This window comes from Rhynchophorus ferrugineus, unplaced genomic scaffold, assembly GCF_030347505.1.
Source record: "Rhynchophorus ferrugineus isolate W39M unplaced genomic scaffold, kcgeb_rfMv2 rfM6, whole genome shotgun sequence".
Classification (NCBI taxonomy): Eukaryota; Metazoa; Arthropoda; class Insecta; order Coleoptera; family Curculionidae; genus Rhynchophorus; species Rhynchophorus ferrugineus.
Window position 1 is genome coordinate 23,695,260 of NW_027472585.1, and position 19,537 is coordinate 23,714,796.

The 19,537-nt window shown below is 37.4% G+C and overlaps 1 protein-coding gene across 1 annotated transcript; it reads left to right on the forward strand.

The window, feature by feature from the left end:
- The first annotated feature begins 14,507 nt into the window (after positions 1 to 14,507).
- On the forward strand, positions 14,508 to 16,476 carry LOC143198015 (cathepsin B). The gene is made up of 7 exons (XM_076406917.1): positions 14,508 to 14,731; positions 14,787 to 14,996; positions 15,054 to 15,254; positions 15,306 to 15,372; positions 15,425 to 15,622; positions 16,010 to 16,138; positions 16,192 to 16,476. Exons 1-7 carry the CDS (start codon positions 14,609 to 14,611, stop codon positions 16,272 to 16,274), a joined length of 1,011 nt encoding a protein of 336 aa, XP_076263032.1. The 5' UTR covers positions 14,508 to 14,608; the 3' UTR covers positions 16,275 to 16,476.
- Positions 16,477 to 19,537: the final 3,061 nt, after the last annotated feature.

The following is a 19,537-nucleotide window of genomic DNA, read 5'->3' on the forward strand; positions in this document are numbered from 1 at the left end:
GACGATACAATTGAAGGCAGAAGGTTGTGTTAAATTCCCTTTTTGACTAGGATAGCAGTTCCGCCACCGCGAGTTGGGATACGGTCATTCTTTTTTTCTTGTTCTGGCCTAAAAACCAGGCGGTGGAATGCATGACGCATACCTTGTCGCGGAGACTTGCCCTGGAGTGACAAGTTAGACAGGGTTATGTGGGACTGCCTCTGGGCTTACCAATACACTAAACCGAAACCGCCTCACAGTTGACCCCTGTGGATCGCTATTGCTACTGCATTAAATTTGGGGATATGGCATCTGCTGATCGGGCACCCGTTATTGGGCACGAGGGCCCGGCGATTCTATTGATTCGCGAACCTGAGTTAACACACAACTGGATAGTGCCGTATGGGGGCAAAAGTTATGACTGTAGCGACGGATGAGGTCGTTTCAGCCTGGAAAAGGGGGGAAGCTTGGCGGTGACGCGGTGCTAAGCTCCCAGCATGACGACCAGTTCGCGAACAAGCGCGTTTTCAGAAGAACTTGAGCTGAGTTGTTGTTTGTGGAATGATTGAGATATGAAGTGCTTGATTTCTGTAGTGTCAGTTTCCCTATAAATTTGATTATTTCTGACAAACCATGGAGCGTTTAATATTCTCCTGAGGAGCTTATTTTGGAAAACTTGAAGCCGTTTGACCTGGTTAGGTGTAACAAACTTGAAGTAGACATTAGATCCGTAGATGAGTATGGACCGAATGAACATCTTGTAAAATAAGCATTCAATGGAGATGGGAAGTCTGCTAGAAGGGCAGATCAGAGAAGATAGCAGGTTTGCTATCCCCGAACCGTTTTGGATTGCTTTCTGGATTTGGGAATGCCAACCGAACCGTCGGTCGAAGTGAAGACCTAAGTACGTGACGTTATCCAGTCATGGAATCATTGCGGTGTCGATCTTAAGTTGCGAGACGCGCAGTGCGTAACGCTTCTTATGGAAAATGATGGCCTGGGTTTTCAGGGGGTTGATTTGCAACCTCCAGAATTTGAACCACTTGACCGCATGATCAAGCTGCTTCTGTAAACGTTCATTAATTCTAACTTCGAACATGGCGGCCGCGAAGGAAGCAGTGTCGTCAGCGTAAAACGCGACGTCAATGTGCTCTTTTCTCGGCAGATCTGAAATAAAGAGGTTAAATAAGGCTGGGGCCAGCGGGGAACCTTGAGGTACGCCAGCATCGATTTGTTTACGACTGGAAAGTGATTCCCTGATCTTGATCTGGAAAGATCTGTCCGAGAGATAGGACTTGATGAGAGCGGTTAGGTCTTTTGGGAGGCCTAACCGCACGCACTTTGCGATCAATCCGTCATGCCAGACCTTGTCGAAGGCTTTGGTTAGGTCCAGAAGAACTGCTCCAAAGCTTTTTACGTTGGTCAAGAGCGTGATGGATGTGTGCGGCCAGACGGGTAGCCTGATGGACGGATGAGTGGTGGGCGCGAAAGCCGAATTGTTCATCTGGAATGATGTTGTTTTCCTTTGTGAAAGAGTTGATAGCGTAGAGTATTGCCCTCTCGGCAAGCTTCGAAATGGCGCTGAGAAGGCTGATAGGTCTATAATCAGATGGAGATGATTTTGCTCCTTTCTTGGGTATAACCGCTATATGTGCGTGTTTCCAAGACGCTGGGGAATGTTTCAGCCTCATGATGGAGTTAATGATGTTTGCCAGTTCTGCGAGCTGCTTATGCGGGAGCTTTTTAACTGGGTAATCGATATTCCATCGAAACCTGGAGATGTTTTGGTTTGAAATTTACCGATCATAGTCTGTAGAGACTTTGGAGACACGAAATGGTTGAGAAGAAAGGCTGGGGTTACTGGTCTTTTGATGGAGTTGGATTCGTTGATGACAGTGTCATTGTCTTTAGCTTTAGTGTTCTCTGCGGGTGGGAGGCATTTCATTTGAGCTTCGTAGGTCTCTGCAAGGAGCTCGACTTTTTCTTGGTCAGTGACTGCGAAATTTCCTGTAACCGCTGACTTCAAGGGGGGGGATGACATTGTGCGTCTTCCCCACGAGGCATTTGGAGACACGCCAGAAGGAAGGGGGGTCATCCAGTCTTTGGTCGGCGAGAAATGAGTTCCATTTCATTGCTCGCCAAGTCGAGACTGCCGCCCTTACCCCCTTGCATGCTCTGTTCGCCTCCCTTTTGTCTGCAGCATCGACAAAATCGAGCTAATCTGCATAAAGCGTTTTTGATGCGAATTTCACATTTAAGAGAAGCGGGAAGGTTGTTATTCCACGGCTGGGGTTGTGATGAAATTTTAACTGTGGCAGATTCGTGAGCAGACTGAATATCATGAGTTAGCTTGAGTACGGCTTCCTCAAGCTGTTCTGATGTGTTAATTTTCGGAATTGGATCAGATTTCAGGAAAAGATATTGGTCGTTTTTCCAGTCGGTCTTTTTCCTGAATCTTGTTAGTGGGACTTGAGTGGTGGCACAGTTTCAGAGTTTGAGATGGACCGGACGATGATCAGAGTCTAGTTCGTCAAGGACTCGAACTTCGGAATGGCGATTTACGTCTTGAAGAATAAAGAAATCAAGGATTCTTGCTGCGCCTTGAGAAACTGTACTAGGGTGATGAATGGGTTCATCTGGCAGGGCAAGGCCGTAGGCCAGATCTGCACTTAGAGCTACGATGGCGTTACCTGCGGGATTCGCTCTGGAACACCTCTAGGTGGGGTGGTGGGCGTTGAAATCGCCACCTATTGTTTTTGGAAATTTTCCTTCGACGAGTGATCGGTATTTGGCATAGTTGAATGCAGAAGACTTCCTCTACAGGGATGTAATCACGAAAGGACGTTGGATATCGATTTTAATGGAGGTTGTTTCGAAGTTGTTTACTGGTAACGATGGAAGGAGCTCGTGTTTGACTGTTTTTCTGACGAGAATGGCTGTTCCACCGCCTCGACCCAGAGTTCTATCGTTTCTGTAGACAAAAAAGTGCTCGAAAGAGAGACGATGCGAAGGTTTCAGGAAAGTTTCCTGGATGAGAACGATGTCGACGTCATAGAATGTCATGACGACTTCCAATTCCGCTTGCTTTCCACGTAAGCTGTTTGCATTCAATGTCATCAGTATAAGAGATTTTGAAACAGCCATTTCGAAGAATTAAAAAGCTGCTGGAAGTTAAAGAAACAGGTAAATGTTGTCTCTCGGCAATACGAGCTGGAATGCCCGAAAAGCTGGCAGTTGAAGTACTACACTGGCTGGCCGTTTCCCCTCTGGACCTCGACCTTCACTCTGATGATGCCGAGTTTGGTCATATATATGATCTGTCGCTCTTCGCGAGGGACAACTACCTGAACAATCGGTAGTTCTATCCCGGATTTTAATTTCCATCTTTGCACAAATTTGGGACGGGAGCCTTGATCAAAGAGAAGTTCACGTACCTCGTCAATGCAGAGTGATTCTGAGATGTTTCTTATTATTACCCGGAATGCTCTCTCCTCCGGATGACAGCAGGAATGGAAAGGGTAATTCCTTTCCTCGAGGAGGGTAGTGAGTTTTCGGTAATCGTCGCTTGTGGCGACGAATAAGAAAGTACCCTCCTTTTTGTTTCGGGTTATAATATCTATTGATTGTGCCTTAGTAATTCTTATGAGCTCCATGAAACTCTTCTTGTCACGGAGCACTATAGGCGGAATTTTTTCCTTTGGGGGAGTTTGAGAAAGAGTCGCCGAAACGGTTGGCACTGTTTTTGCTGTGGAGGTTAAAGTTTGTTTAGTAGCCTGGCTACTTACCTGCGCAGGCTGGGTTGGTCTTGTGGTAAGTTGTTTCGGTAGTGGCTGTGGGGCCGTCCTGGTGGTCGGCTTGTTTTGTACTAGTCTGTCTGGTGGCAAATTTTGTAATCGAAGGCTGTACGTTAGCCTTGGCTTTCGATTGGGTAGATTGAATGGCCGGCTTGGCTACCGGATTGGATTGTGATTTGGGAGCCTGTTTCCCCTTGTTGCCGGCCTTCGGCAGCTGGCTTTCCTGAGGTGGAGTGATGGGCCCTCTCTTCCTTTTTCCCACCAAGGTGAAACCGTCGTCTGGGTGTTCAGTTTGGTCGGACCGTTGTGCCCGTTTAGCTGGTGTCTGGGTCTGGGTTTCTGTGATAGCGGGAGTCTTTATTTCCATGGCATCTTTTTGATACTTCATGAAGTCTGTTATCGTAGCAGTGATAATTTTGATTTCTCCTTTAAGATCTTTGGAAGCCTTTTCGTTCTTTTCCAGCTTTTTCGCCTGCTTGTTCAGGGCGTCTGTTTGTGCTTTAGCGAACATTTTCACTTCTGCTATCTGCTTTTGCAGGTCTTCATTCTGTCTTCTTAAAACTATTATGAGCAATTCTCGGCTGTCTTCGAAAGATGGTCCATTTGAGTTAGGAAAGCTGGGATTATGCTTACGTCGGCTCTGACGTACATGACGCCATTGCATTGTCTGTAAATGTGCCTTTTCGGCGCTTACAGACGCTTTTTTGACGTAGGCACTGGTGGTAATTCTCGGAAGCGCAGCTAGGTTCGGCGGACTGGACACGACCGTTCTCTTCGAGAGCTAGCACGGAACTTACGGTCATTGCTGTAAATCGTGTAGTTTAGACGGGAAAAACGATGAGAGGGCTTTAGGAGAGTCTCCTCGATAAGTGCTCGATGCCTGAAGACGAAAGAAGGAGTTCCAGCTCCACTTTTTTATCGCGTAAGCTGTTGGCGTTCCACGACATGATTTTAAGCACTTTGGAAGTAGCCATTTTGACGAATAAATTACTGCTGAAAGCTAGACGGGAAAGGGGGTTGCCGCTTAGGCGGCTACATTAGGAAAGAATTGTTGTTTGAGAGTTTGTGTTGCCGGAGGCTTGTCTGGATTGGATTGGTCTAAGATTCGTGGGAGCAGGTCGGCAGCTACAGCCTGTGTAATTAGCTGTGTGTGGGTCTCCACAATTGCTGCATTTATTTGGATCCTCGCGTACCTTGGTGCACGAACGGGTTTTATGGTGTCCGGCGTATTTGACACACCGTGGAGGCGCTCTACAACGAGAGCTGGAATAGCCAAACAGCTAAACAGCTGGCAGTTGTAGCACTGCACAGGCTGGCCGTTGCCTCGCTGTAGTTCGACTTTCTCGATTGACAGGCCTATTTTGGTGAGATTAATGATGTTCCTTTCTTCGTTAGGAAAACGACCTGGATTATGGGAAGGTTCTCGCCTGATTTAAGTTTCCACCTTTGAAGACATTTTGGGTGGAAACCTTGCGAAATAAGGTGTTCTTTGGCTTCGTCAACCGTTACAATCGTTGGGAAGTTGCGGATGATGACTCGTATTGCCCTTTCAGATTGAGGACAGAAGAAGTGAAATGCATATATCAAGTCTTCTTGGTCAGTTTGAGGAAGTCGTTCGAAGTTGGTACAAATAAGCGAGTTCCGTCCTTTCGGCTTAAAGTTGCAGTAATCTCTATTGAATTATCTTTCGCAATTCGAAGGATTTCTGAGTATTTATTCGTGTCACAAAGAACGATGAGTGGGATTTTTTCCTTTTTAGGAGCGGTGGTTGGATTTGGGTTCGCCGAAAGAGTTGTCATAGGTAGTGAGGTTGGAGATTGTGAGAGAGTTCCCGAAGTGTTTGGAACTGTGGTAGCTTGAGGAGAAGTGTTTAATGAGTTAATAGCCTGGCTACTTACTTGAGTAGGCTGGGTAGCTTTCTTAGTTATCGGCTTGGTGGACGCTGATCTGACGGCATTTCTGGAGGTTGATGGTTGCGAGTTGGCCTTGGCTCTCTGCTGGATGGGTAGACGGCTTGGTTGCAGCTGCCTGTCTAGCCTTATCGACGGCCTTCGACAGCTGACTTGGTTGTGTTGGGTTTTGACTTGGTTGTGATGGGACCCCTCTTCCTCTTTCCCACCACGGTGAATATATCATCCGGATCTTCATTTTCCAACGGCAGGGATGTGAGTTCATTTGGTGTCTCAGGAAGTTGATGTACTGACTGCGCCGGGGTGAGTTTAGTAAAGGCGTGTTGTAGCAACATCCGCATTGCGGAGAGCTCGTCTCCATGCTTTGTTAGCAATATTCCAAGCTGAGTAACCTCAATTTTGAGCTCTTTCATTTGAGTCATTTGAGCATTTTCATTTTTTAGATACTCGATGAGTTTAGGACTCATCATCCGGGCATTGTCAGGGGTATCATCGGCACATTTTTCGGTTGTTGGACGGCAACTTTCTGGACGCGGTGATGGCTCCGGCGTGCATGACGCCATTGTCCCGCTTGTAAAACGCTTTCCGGCGTTTACAAACGTTTATGATGTTTGGGCGAAGGTGCAGATGGAAGCGGTTTACGAGTCGATTATTTGACAATCAGTTGTGGGTAATTCTCGGAAGAGTAGGTAGACTCGGAGGACCGGACACGACTGTTCTCTTCGGAAGCTAGCACTGAACTAAGAGGCGTTGGGATGCACTGACATTCTTTCGAAGTACTTCACACAAACACGTTAAATTACACTCGTTATAGCTTCTAGAGGAATATTGCGTTGTATCACTTTATTTGAAATATAGTACGGAGCATCAACAATGGCACGTAACACTTTATTTTGGAACCGTTGAATGATGAATATATTAGATTTGCTAGCGGTACCCCATAGTTAGATTCCATATGACCAAATGGGCTTGAGTATAGACTCATTCAGCAATACCTTGTTTTCTAATAATAACTTGGATTTGCGCCCGATGAGCCAATACATTTGATACAATTTAAGTCCAAGTTGTTTCCGTTTAAAGAGTATGTGCTTCTTCCAGGTTAGGCGTCGATCTAAGTGCATACCAAGATATTTAAGATGCTCTGCTTGGGGGAGTAAATGATGATTGATATTCACTGGTGGACATGTTCTTCTACGTGTATTTTAAGTGTTTTGAGAAAATGTCGGCCTTCTCTTTATTGCTTCTAGCCCAATTATTTTCGTTTGTTTTAATAGGTGGGTTATACTGCTGGGATCTCCTAAGCTTTTTTGTTGCTTTCCGCAACGAATAGTCTGTAGCCTCAGTTGGTGTCAAGTTTTCTAGGTATTCTTGAATGCCTCGGTTTTGTTCAATTCGGATTAGTTCTTTCAGCTCTTTTATTGCCCTATTATATTTTCTTTTATTCTCTTCAGTCCCTTTCTGTTGCTAATTCCGTCGTAATTTTTTTTCTGCTGTCTTTTTCTGTATTGTACATGATATATGTGTATTTTTTCTTGGAAATGTTTCACTGTTAGGAGTCGCGGAATATGCTGCCTCCTGTATATTTTTTGTAAGGTTTATTGCTGCTATTTCCATATCAATTTCAGTTTTTAGCGGTAAGTTTAGAGAGATGTTTCGGTCTAAGTCGGTTTTTCTCTAAATAAGGGCCAGTTAGTTCTATTATTGTACAGAGAAGGAGAGTTATCTTTGATGGTAATTTTTGAAGAAATTGTTACTATTATTGGTGAATGATCAGAAGACAGGTCGAAACATGATTCTGCCTGACACTTTTTTGTATCGATATTTTTTGTAATACAGAAATCTATAGTATTTGGTTTTTTATTTCTGTCTGAAGGCGAATATGTAGGTAGGTTCACCAGTAGAGATATGTTGTAAATTATCTGTCTTTATTGCTTTTAACAGTTCTCTACCTTTTGAGGTTATTATTCTTGAATAATTAATAATCTTTCAAATAATGTTTGTCCGTAAAATGTGTTTCGGAAACCATCATAACGTCATCAATTTTGTTCACTTACTAATATTTTTAGTTCTTTGGCGTGTTGTTGGAATCCATTGGCATTCCAGACGGTGATTTTGTAGCTAATGGTTTCAGGCATTAGGCAAGTTTGCTGACGACGGTTGTGAGTAGACCAAGCATCGTACTCATTTGATCCATTAGTTTGGCCATCATTTTTTCTAATCTAGAAATGTTGCTGCTAGTTTCAGTAGGTTGTGATGTAGTTTCTCGATTTTGTGCTGAACCATTTTCAAACATTTGGGCATAAGTTATATGTCTGGTTGACTTGGTCTGGTGGGTAGACTGGTAGGTGTGGATTGTTTTTGTTGCTGTTGATGCCTTTTTTCTCTTAAGGCGGGTTAGAATTTCTGCTGTAGTTGCTTGTGAACTGTGCAACCCTTGTAGTTCGCTGGATGATTTCCGTTACAGTTACGTTCCGTTCTGTCCTCCTGTTTTGTGATCTCCTGCACATTTTACGCATCTATATGATTTGCGACAGTAAGTTTTTGTGTACTCGTGCGCTTGACACCTCGTGCATTGTGGTATTCTTTTTGTATGTGGTTGTTCGCATTTAATAATATTATTTTCCAATTTGGTGATTTCATACACCGCCTTATTATTTCCATTAGGTTTTAAATCAATATAGAACATAGGCAGAGGTTTTTTTGTCGTGCGATGTCGAATATGAACATTTACGACCTCGAGGCGTTTTTCAGCTAGGGCTACTTTGATGGTGTTAAAATCCGTCCCGTGATGTAATCCTTTTAATACGAATTTAAATGTTCTCTCGGATTTTGGCCTGAATGTATGGTATTGGATGTTCCTTTCATTTAATTCTTTTACAAGAGCTTTAAAGTGATCCGCTTCGAACAATTGGATTTTAATTGTTTCATAACTCACTGTTTTAATTGTGTAGTTCGTAGTAATGGTTTTCAATAGGTCACGGATGTGTTTTATTACTCCTACCTTATAGACTGTTATTGATGGTGGTTTGGGAACAACTTTTTCAGGGCTTGGTTGTATATTCTCTTCAATTTCTTCCGACAGGTTGCTAAAGCTGTTTTTTGTCTCTATTGGTTTCTTGTAACCAATAGTCACTGATCCTTGTTTGTTTCCTCGCGATTTCTTCTTCTGGGCTTCTCAATCGTTTTTTGTTAACGACTGTAGTCCATTCTGTTTGTGGGGTTTGCGTTATTGCTAGTTGTTCTAGTCTTCTATCATAGTATGCAGGTGATTTGATTGAATCGTTATTGTTTGCCACTTTTAGATTGTTAATATTTTATTTTATTTACTTCTAAAGATAAAAAAATAAAATAAATACATTGTTTATTTCACGCACTTCATTTTTCACTCAATTATTATTTTTTGTACTAGTTTTTATCCAAAAATACTATGAATGAATTTCAAAAGGACTTTTGTAAATCTAGGCAAAATAATTTTAAAATACTAATAAAAATGAAAAGCAGTCTTTTTGTCTGGTCACGTAAACACGTATTCACTACACTTTAGGTCCACTGAGAGAAGGATAGCCGCCTCTGTTATAATTAAATTTGATAAACAATTTAATTATTAATAATATTTTATTGTATAGTGACAGACGTGTCCAAGTTAAATTTAAACATTTCTTTTGAATTTTATTTATAAAACCAACGATTATTTATCGATACCTGTAGTGACATTTTCTACTGATACTGACCGGTCAAAAAATATAGACACAATACAAAATTTATATGAATTGCTCTTTTTTTTGTAAAAAATATTAAAATCTTTATTCAAGTTATCAATTGTTAACTCTCCATTGAAATTCATTTTTATGAAAATAATTAGCTAAATTGCTTAAGATCCGTTCGGCCATTCTGCTAGCATATGGAAATGTAAGTTATAAGAATAAAAATGCATCTAATAAATCAAAATAAAAACAATTAAAATATTATAATAAATATTATTAAATCAAAATGAATACGAATGACAGATTAAAACAAGCTTTATTAAGCTTTATTTCTTTTTTAATGTAAATCTTTAGGCCAACGGTCATGTTGCGTGAGAGCTGCAACGATTTTATAATTTTCACTAAGCACATAGTGTTCATTATTTCATAAAATAATTTTTATTAGATTAGCTCACAATAATTAAAATACGTTGGAAACGTATTAAGTTAAAACTATTTGCGGCCTCAGCCAAGGCCTACGTTCAAATGTAAGCGTCCTTGATCGCCCTTGCGAGGTATACAATATTGCGGATGATCGAGCCATCATCCAACAAACGCAGCATACCTCCAATGTAATCCAAGTTGTAACAAAGCGAGACAACAACCGGTAGATATTTAAACGTATCAAGTTAAATCTCTTTGCGGCCTTAGCCGAATCCTACGTTCGAATATAAGCGTCCTTGGCCGCCATTGCGAGATACACAATGCTGCCGATGATCGAGCCATGATGCAACACCCGCAGCATAGCTCCAATTTAATCCAAATTGACACAAAGCAAAACAACAGCCGGTAGATATTTGAATTCAAATTATTTTCTTTCCTTCTTTATTTCTTAGGGAAATCTGCAGTAAACTGAAAACAGTTTACTACTAATCGAAGCGGGCGTGGCACAATGGAAATGCTGAGATGTACACCCTTTGGATGCAAGAGCCGGCGCCTTGACTAGAAATAATACAGTCATAGAGTATAATATAGAGGTTTAACTTAAATAGGGAAAATCTAGGAAATGTTTTGCGTGGTCGATTCAATGGCGACTCTGAGACCGCTTTTTTTATTGGTTCGTTTGAATTGGCCTACGAAGGCATTTGATTGGTTCATTTCTATAATGCCATTGTTTGTTTTAGTTTGTTTACGACGACATTTTTGTTTGTCTAATATAAAATACGATTAGCATTCTTGTATTTTAAATAAAATCACTATTATTCGATTTTAATGTATCTTCATTCTCAAAAGTGTATCCAGTGTGTACGGAAATAAAAACCGGACGTAGTTTTCCTTGGAAGAAACACCCCAAGTTAGCAAGATTAAGGATTTGTGTGACTTAGCATTGCTTTTACCTGGTACGTATACAATTATTTATATAAAGCATTTGTGTTCATATATATTATTATTTACAGCAATATAACAGAAGAAATTATGAACATATTACCCACACTCTAAATTCAAAATGTGTCCAAATAAGGCAATGTTAAAATTACATTGAAGGTAAATGTAATTATACTACATGAAAAGTTTTTGTTACCCTTTAAAAAGTTGTTTGTAAAGTGCCATCAATTTAAAACTTAATTATTTTGAAGGGGTTCATTTACTTAAAACTAATGTATATTGGTCAAGATACTTATAATTAATATTTTGGCGGCTTAAGTCTCCTTAACCGAGATAACTTTTTCAACAAGGTGAGCTTGATTTTATAAACAAGAGATTATCATGATTGTTTTATTATATTGTTAATAGATACCTAAGCTATCTTTTTAAATCCTCGATTTTACCATAATAAGAGCACAGCAGTAATTTTGAAATACCATCAGTTTTAATTTTTTGTTGCTGTTCTTTAAAGCATTACTTTTTGTATGTTTTCTCCATTCTGACATATATCATACGATTTAACTGTTTTAATTATCCATTCCATAATTTTCGCAATAACATTGTAAAAATAATAATAACTTAACTCAATACATTTTTGTGTTGAACAAGTAGGTAAAATATTAACAGACTTTCAGCTGTGCTGCTTTGCTTTTACTATGAGCAAAAAATAAGATATAGATATATAATAGATAAGAAATTTTAATACATCTTATTTGAATTGATAGCACTAAAAATATATAAAAAAGGGAAAGAGCTATAAACAATTTTGATTATATTTGCTGAGATATGTTATTTTTTCAATTAGATTGCAGGCAATTTTATATCCATATTTAACTATTTTTTATTTATATACATTATATATATATATATATATATATATATATATATATATATATATATATATATATATATATATATATGTATTTTTATGTTTTAGCCTTTTGATATTATATAATATTTCTATTTGTACAGAATTTTGTATTAATAAATGGTTTTGAAAAATTACATTTTGATTTTATTTAAAATTTAATTGGTCAGTAGAATGTGACGTCAGAGGTTAGTCACGTGATAGGTATGAAATCGTCGACCAATGAAATGCTCCCCTTATAAAATATTTTCATTACAGTTGCCTGTAATGAAAATTTAAACTAACCAATGAAATTCAGCAAAATGACGTTCTCAGGGCCTTTCTGCTGAGACCACGCAAAACAATTCTGAAATTATTTGTATTAAGTTAACACTCTATATATTACTCTATGAATATAGTTTCTTAGAGTCTCTCGAAGAGTACGTGTTGACGTAGTTGACTAACGAATGTTATTGCAATCATCGTTATACCACACCACTCTGTATGTTCTGTCCTGTATATATTAAGAGTGTGATCATTATAATACTTTTGTTGAATATATGCATTTTACTCGTCAAGAAATAAAAGTATTTTTTACAAATGATAATATATTTGTGGCATTCCAGTAGCGATGAGATGTAATTTCACTTTTTCATGTTCCAGGAAAATGCAAAAAGTTATAGATGTAAATAGTGTTGCTCTATCTGCTATAATTCTTCATGGAGTTTTGTATTCCTTTTAGTATTATGTAGAGAATTGTCTGTCTGTAATCTTGCGTTTGTAGTCTTGTTTGTAATGATATATAGCCAAATGTAAAAGTACTTTTTGTCATCACATAACTTGCCTATTTTTACACCTTTCCGACATACCATAACTTTTGGAATTTTGGAAACGCAATAAGTTCAGAGGTGCCTAGATTGAATACCATCTCTGTTCCTAGACCCGATAATAACTGTTAATTATTAATATTGTTAATGAAATAAATTTCTACGCCACTGTCATCAATATATTTAAATATTAATATCTTGTTCTCACACAATAGTGTACCAGTAGAGGATTTATTAACATTGTCTATCTTATTTAACAACTTATTTAACAATTATCTTCAGTGTGGCCTGGTTTGTTGCAATTGGTACAGAAAGGTAAAGTGGAATTAGATTCACTGCTCTTATTATCAAAACTATTGATATTCTCGAACTTTATCTTTTTATTTACAGTGCATTCTTTCTGCCGATGACCCGTTTTTTCACATTTGATACAGGTACCTCTAAATGGATTAATAGGAAGATCGGATTGGCTTTCTTGTGGGCGTAGAATTTTAGGAATATCAGAAGAGAAGGGCCTTGCTCCTTTTATTTGCGATCGTCGAACTCTTTTAATTTTTTTTTTTAAATTTCTCGCTCTTGCCAGGATTTCGAGGTTGTATTGCCGCTTCCAGCTTCAAAATGACATAATCCGTACTCAAGCATACTTAAAACCGCAGGGAGGAGGAGGTATTGCTGCATTATATTCAAGTTCACCTGAAGATTCTGTGGCAGAAAACGCAATAATGAGATCTTTACAAAATTCTTCTTATGTTCGCCTAATTGGTAGACATTCACAACAGTAACAATGCCCCAGTGATTCGCCAGCCTTAACTATAATAATGCAATCACTTACCCCTAATTCGTTCTTCATATAAATTGCATATTCAAGGGATCTATTATAGGGATCAAATTCTGACAGCATGATTGACGTCACAGCTTGTGCACTGGAATGATCAGATGAGGAAGGTTACCACGCCATACTGGATTTTTGCACTATTGCTAGCTTCTGTCCTGATAAGATGAAAAGCTAAGTTCTTACACAGTCGGATTTTACCATTTTTGAAGCCGATGGTCTATCGACTACTTTGTCACTGTCAACACATATGTCAATAGGGTCGCCCCCTTTTTAACTCGGCATTTCCATTTTCCACTTGCAGAATATCAGCAAATTCGTCTTTTTTTTAATTTTCACTGTTATTCTAACTACATATACTTGATTGGATAAGAATCCCACTTCTGATGTTAGGAATTATAAATAAAGGTTTTAAATTTTTAACATTTAACAGATTAACAATTTGTTTAAATAAAAGACTTTTATTCGACAAAAATACTGGTTTATTCGTACGACAGGCAAGGCCAGATAATGTGTCAATGTCTATTCGTATCCAATGGAGACAATTCTGGTATCATTCCGTGGTGACATCGCTCATTTATGCTAACCATAGAAAAAATGCTGACTAAGTATTTAGATTGTTGCACAGGGATTAGATATTGGATTTAAATGCTAACATAACATTGTTAATAGGTGTAAAACTGGCATCAAGAGAGACTTGTGAAAATTACCTGCATCAGTTTAAAAAAAATGACAAAAGAACATCGATCAAAATAAGAGTTTGAAATTGATATGGATCAATTAGCTTCCGAAAACACGACAACTATGTATAACAAAAAAAACTCCTAAATATCATTCTTTACTGATTAATATAAATATTTTCGATAGACGGTTTGCTTATTTTTAAATCAACCCACTAAATATACATTTTCTTTTAAAATACCTTGTTCATAAACTTCGATTTCAAAACAAAATTTAAGAACGTTAAATCAATAAATAATTAGCGAAATTATTTACAAAATTCAGAATTATACAAATTAAAAATTAACCGAACAATGTGTATTGATTTTCATATTTATGTATCTAGTGGTATATTATCATTTTGTTTAATTTAAATATGACCTGTCGATACAAGATAATGCGCACACTCATGCTTATAGCTCATTGGTTGTGTTTATGATTAGGTGTTATCTTTTCGGTTGAAAGTAAATTAACAATAAACAAGCGATAAATTGTTTTCGTCAGGTCTTAAAACGATCCTAACAATTGTTCAGTTGCTTTTAGAAAGAGTCCACTTTGTTTCGTTGTGCTGTTATCGAAACATTAGTAAAAATGAAGTTAATTTGGGTTTTATGCCTGTTTATTTGTTTAGAAATCGGCTTTATTCACGGCGAATTACACCCTTTATCAGATGAATTTATCGATTATATAAATAAACAACAATCAACATGGACGGTATAACATTGTAAAGGTTGTATATTTGAATACATAATAATGTTTGTTTTTTTAGGCTGGAAGAAATTTCGCAAAAGATGTCTCGATGAACTACGTGAAACGTTTAATGGGTGTTTTACCTAGTTTCAAGAACTTTATGCCTCCTCTTTTCATCCATGATATTGAGACCGTTGCCATTCCCGCGAATTTTGATGCTCGTGATCAGTGGCCGAATTGCCCCACAATTCGGGAAATTAGAGATCAGGGGTCGTGTGGATCATGTTGGGTAAGTGTTGCGTTTTGTTTCTAACCGTATTATTTTTGAACATCGGTTATTTTTTAGGCATTCGGAGCAGCCGAAGTGATGTCAGACCGGATTTGTATCCACTCTAAAGGCAATGTTAACTTTCGAGTGTCATCTGACGATCTGGTCTCTTGCTGTTATACTTGCGGGATGGGTTGTAATGGGGGATATCCTGGCAGTGCATTCAATTATTGGGTGAGGAAAGGGTTGGTCTCAGGAGGACGATACAATTCACATCAGGTAAAATACTTATGTTTTAACCTAACTGAAAATTAAATGACATTTATCAAGGGCTGTCGGCCATACGAGATACCTCCCTGTGAACACCACGTAAACGGAACTAGACCTCCTTGTGATAGTAGGCTATGAATTATGATTACTGTCGTGTTGTAGTAAACGTCCATTTTTAGGCTCTGAAAACAATACGCCCAAATGTGTACCGCAATGCGAGTCAAATTATAAGATATCATATAATCAAGACAAACATTATGGACTGAAATCATACTCGGTTTCGAGCAGAGTGGAACAAATACAAACAGAGATTTTCAAGAATGGCCCTGTTGAAGGTGCTTTTATGGTATACTCAGACTTTCTTCTATATAAAAAAGGTATAAACTTGTATAGCCTATTCAATGAAACACCCAATGCACGTCATTCAAATGTATGATGTCAGCACGTCACAATGCTGCCGCATTAACAAATTATAACAAAAATTAATTAAAATTTTGGGTTACAACTTACAATTTTGTAGACATATGATATGACATGCTTCGGTTACATGTTCCGACGCATTAGACCTAATTCTGTCTCCCTTTAACTAAGATAAAATGTGAAGGAAAAATATGCACTGAGTTTAAAACTAATTTTACATTTTTACAAATTGCATTTGGCAGTATATTCGACGTCATCTATGGCGTATATTTTCTGTTCTACTGGAAGTACTATATTATATATTCTTAGCGATTTCGAACTTTTATTGAAAACTTTATGTTTAGGAGTTTACAAGCATATTTCTGGAAGCTTATTAGGAGGACATGCTATCAAAATTATGGGATGGGGTGTCGAAAATAATGTACCGTACTGGCTAGTTGCTAATTCGTGGAATTCTGATTGGGGAGATAACGGTAATGTTCTGATAGAAATGTTATTGTTTATCTTATAACAGTTTCTCTCAAAGGTACCTTCAAGATACTTCGCGGTGAAGACCATGTCGGAATTGAAAGTGGTATAGTTGCTGGATTACCGAAATTGCAGCAGTAGCTGTCATTTCTGATGACACCACATGAGTAGCTTAGAATTTAATATGTATATTATAGCATCGCTTTATATTTTTGTTAATATTTTCTTACGAATAATGTAAATCAACAACAACTAATTCTTTTTATTGAATAATATGAGAGAGAAAAAACAAAACAGAATTGTATAAAATAATTGTTTAAAATATATAAAAATCCAATTTTAATACACTGTTTACTAGGTTTGCAAGTGTTCTAATATTTTATTATTTTCTTATTTATTTTAATATTATTTTAATATTAATTCTAATATTTTCCATCATTTACTACTACTTTTTCCGATCTTTCTGGCATCACGGCGATACTATGTCGAAAAAACGATATTGGTTGGAAGCGCTCCCATCAAGATTCAAGACTGTGTGCCAATTGAGCTATGTGATCTGATCTAAAATGATAATCAGAAGCGTTATGTCTGGTGAATATGATGGGTACACCAGAATTTCCCATTCGAACTGCAACAAATCGTTCACAATGTTCTAATAATTGTCTACTCTCTTTCAACGTGTTTCTTAGATTGTTTCTGCAATTATTTCTTGAATAAATAATTGACTGTTCGTAATCGTTCTTTATCAAATGAAAGGGATAAAAGGAACATACGGTAAGTGAGTTTATCCTCAGCAAATTTACCGCAACACTCTCCATTATTATTCCATTAGTATTCGGAAAACAAAAGTTATGCAACTACTAGATTCTCTTTAAAATGAAATCGATTTATTATCGATTATCGATCACAATTTATTATAACATCACACACCTCTAAAACAGAAATTCGGTGATCAAATTTACTGTTGCCTGGTCGGTTGCGTTTATTTTCTGGGGGCTCATGACTTATTATATCTGATTCGAATTTTCTTTGCTGCAGTTGGTTAAAAAGGATATCTACGTGGGGTATCACATGATGCAAAAAAGTTGGACCGAAAACTGAAGATTGAATTATTTAATGTACACAGACTGTGTTGCACACAACGTTAATAGTCCGTATATTAAAGTTCCAACGGGTTGGAGCGCCATGGGGAATTGGTCTGTTCATAATTTTGTTCAACACCTGTACTCATTGGGGTGAATTATTAAAAAAGCTAGGAATGCCTTATAGATTGCCAAAAAATACACGTACTTGCTTATTTGTGAAAGCAGCTTTAGATATACTCGAATTTAATTGGTGAGCATAAATGTGTACATAGTGAGCAAAGGGATACTTTTTTTAAATTAATGCTTGAACGCCTGCATCTTGGCCTCTCGTCACCACTGCTCCATCATAGCTTTGTGTGATCAGTTTGTTAGATGAGTTTTAAATTAAATGATCTATAACGCTTAACATTGTTTTACTAAGTGTCTCTGCATCACATTTTTGAGGAATTAAGTAGTTCCAAAAATGCTCGATTGGCTCACTATCGCGAACATATCTTAAAATAATTATAAATTGAGATTTTGCAGCAACATCAGTTGTTTCGTCCGCCACGATCTCCAAAAATAAAGAATTATTAATTTCCTCAATTATTTGTTCATGACAATCTTAAAACATACACTGTAACAGATTGTTCTGTATATCTTTGGAGGTGCCTTTAAATACTGAAGCATTCTTTAGGTGTTCACTTACAGTTTAGTTCAGTCGAAAAATGTGTAAGTCCACGAAATATCCCGGATTCTGCAAAGTATCGCTCCCATCATGTCCCCGAAGAGCCAATTGAAACGTTCCACAAAATTTAATGCAATTTATAATTGTTGATAAAACTTACCTATTCTTTGATACATTTTCATTATGTCTTTGTATATTTATCCAATAATGTAATAGAATCTAATTTAGCCATAATATTAGTTGACCCTAGTAATGTAAATTTCATACAATTATGAAGATGGATTTTTTATTTTATGGATGTAACTTTTCCCTCTACTTGCACCAGATTTCTCAATAATTATATATGGTCTACCTTTACCTATATATTCCAACTTTTCTTCGTAAGAATACTTAAAATTAAGAAATTTTCTTCAATTAAATTAAAGATCACTTCCATTGTCACAGTTATTAATATTGTTATTATTAACTGGCCGCAAGTCGCGTAAAATTCCGATACAGAACCGATATGGTGCTGGACTAAAGGCAGCGAAATCTCCACTTAAATATCGGCCTTGTTTTAGTTCCTATGGACGGGTACGGGAGTAGCGGAGTATTGCGCGGGTGTTTGAGGAACTCGCAGAGCACGATTGTGTGGCCCAGATAAATAATAGCGATAGTGTGAGTTGGTAGACTACCGACGGTAGGTTATTCCAGTGATCCCCGTTACTTCAGTGGCTTTTTATCATGTATTAAAATAATAATAAATAAACATTTTTAATATTTAAGGAATTTAATTAAAATGAAATTTTTATCATTAATTAAAACAAGAAGAACGTTTTGTAAGATTTGCTTTTTGGATAAATTAAATAAAATGATAAACTATTTTGGTATTTTAGTGAGATTACATAATTATTTTTAGGAGCTTCTTTAGTTTTTTAGGAGCTCTGCAGCAGCAGCGCTTATGGACCAACCGCCACTGCACCTTGGTGATGCTAACATCGCATACACGTCAAGACTTTATGATCATGAATAATGAAACTTTTGAACACCAGTCACAAAACGCTACAGAAATTCTATCATAAATTCTATAATAATACAATAAAATAAAATACAATAATAAAAAGCACTTGCCAACGTAAAACTAGTTTAGATACAATCAAATAAATACATATTCTCAAAAATCATTACATTTTTGTCAGGCATGTTACTATGGTTCAATTAGTTTTGTGTGAGTGTGCAACGACTTATTGAATTCATATGAAATCCAGTGACAGATTACTTGATGCCCCAAGCAATTCATGCCTTGTGTCCCCCTATTCATAAGTAAACTACAAACTTTTTAATCGATTAGATGTTCATTAATAATTCTTCACGACATAGTTTGCATTATAGAACAATATAGCTTGAGAATAAATAAAGAAAACAATTGATAACTGACAACATTAACTGATGGATTGGAAAATGGAACTTGAATATTGATAGTCTGTGTAAAAGAGAAGAAAAATCAATTCAATCAAGATTAAAATCTGACTCTTCCCAACACTGCTCTTTCATCCACATGACTCCGAAACACTATTACAGCTTGAAGTATTGTAAAATTCGATGCCCAATTCAAATAATGCATATTTCTCTCCAAGATTGTATTATAAATAATATCATAACTTATGTAATTA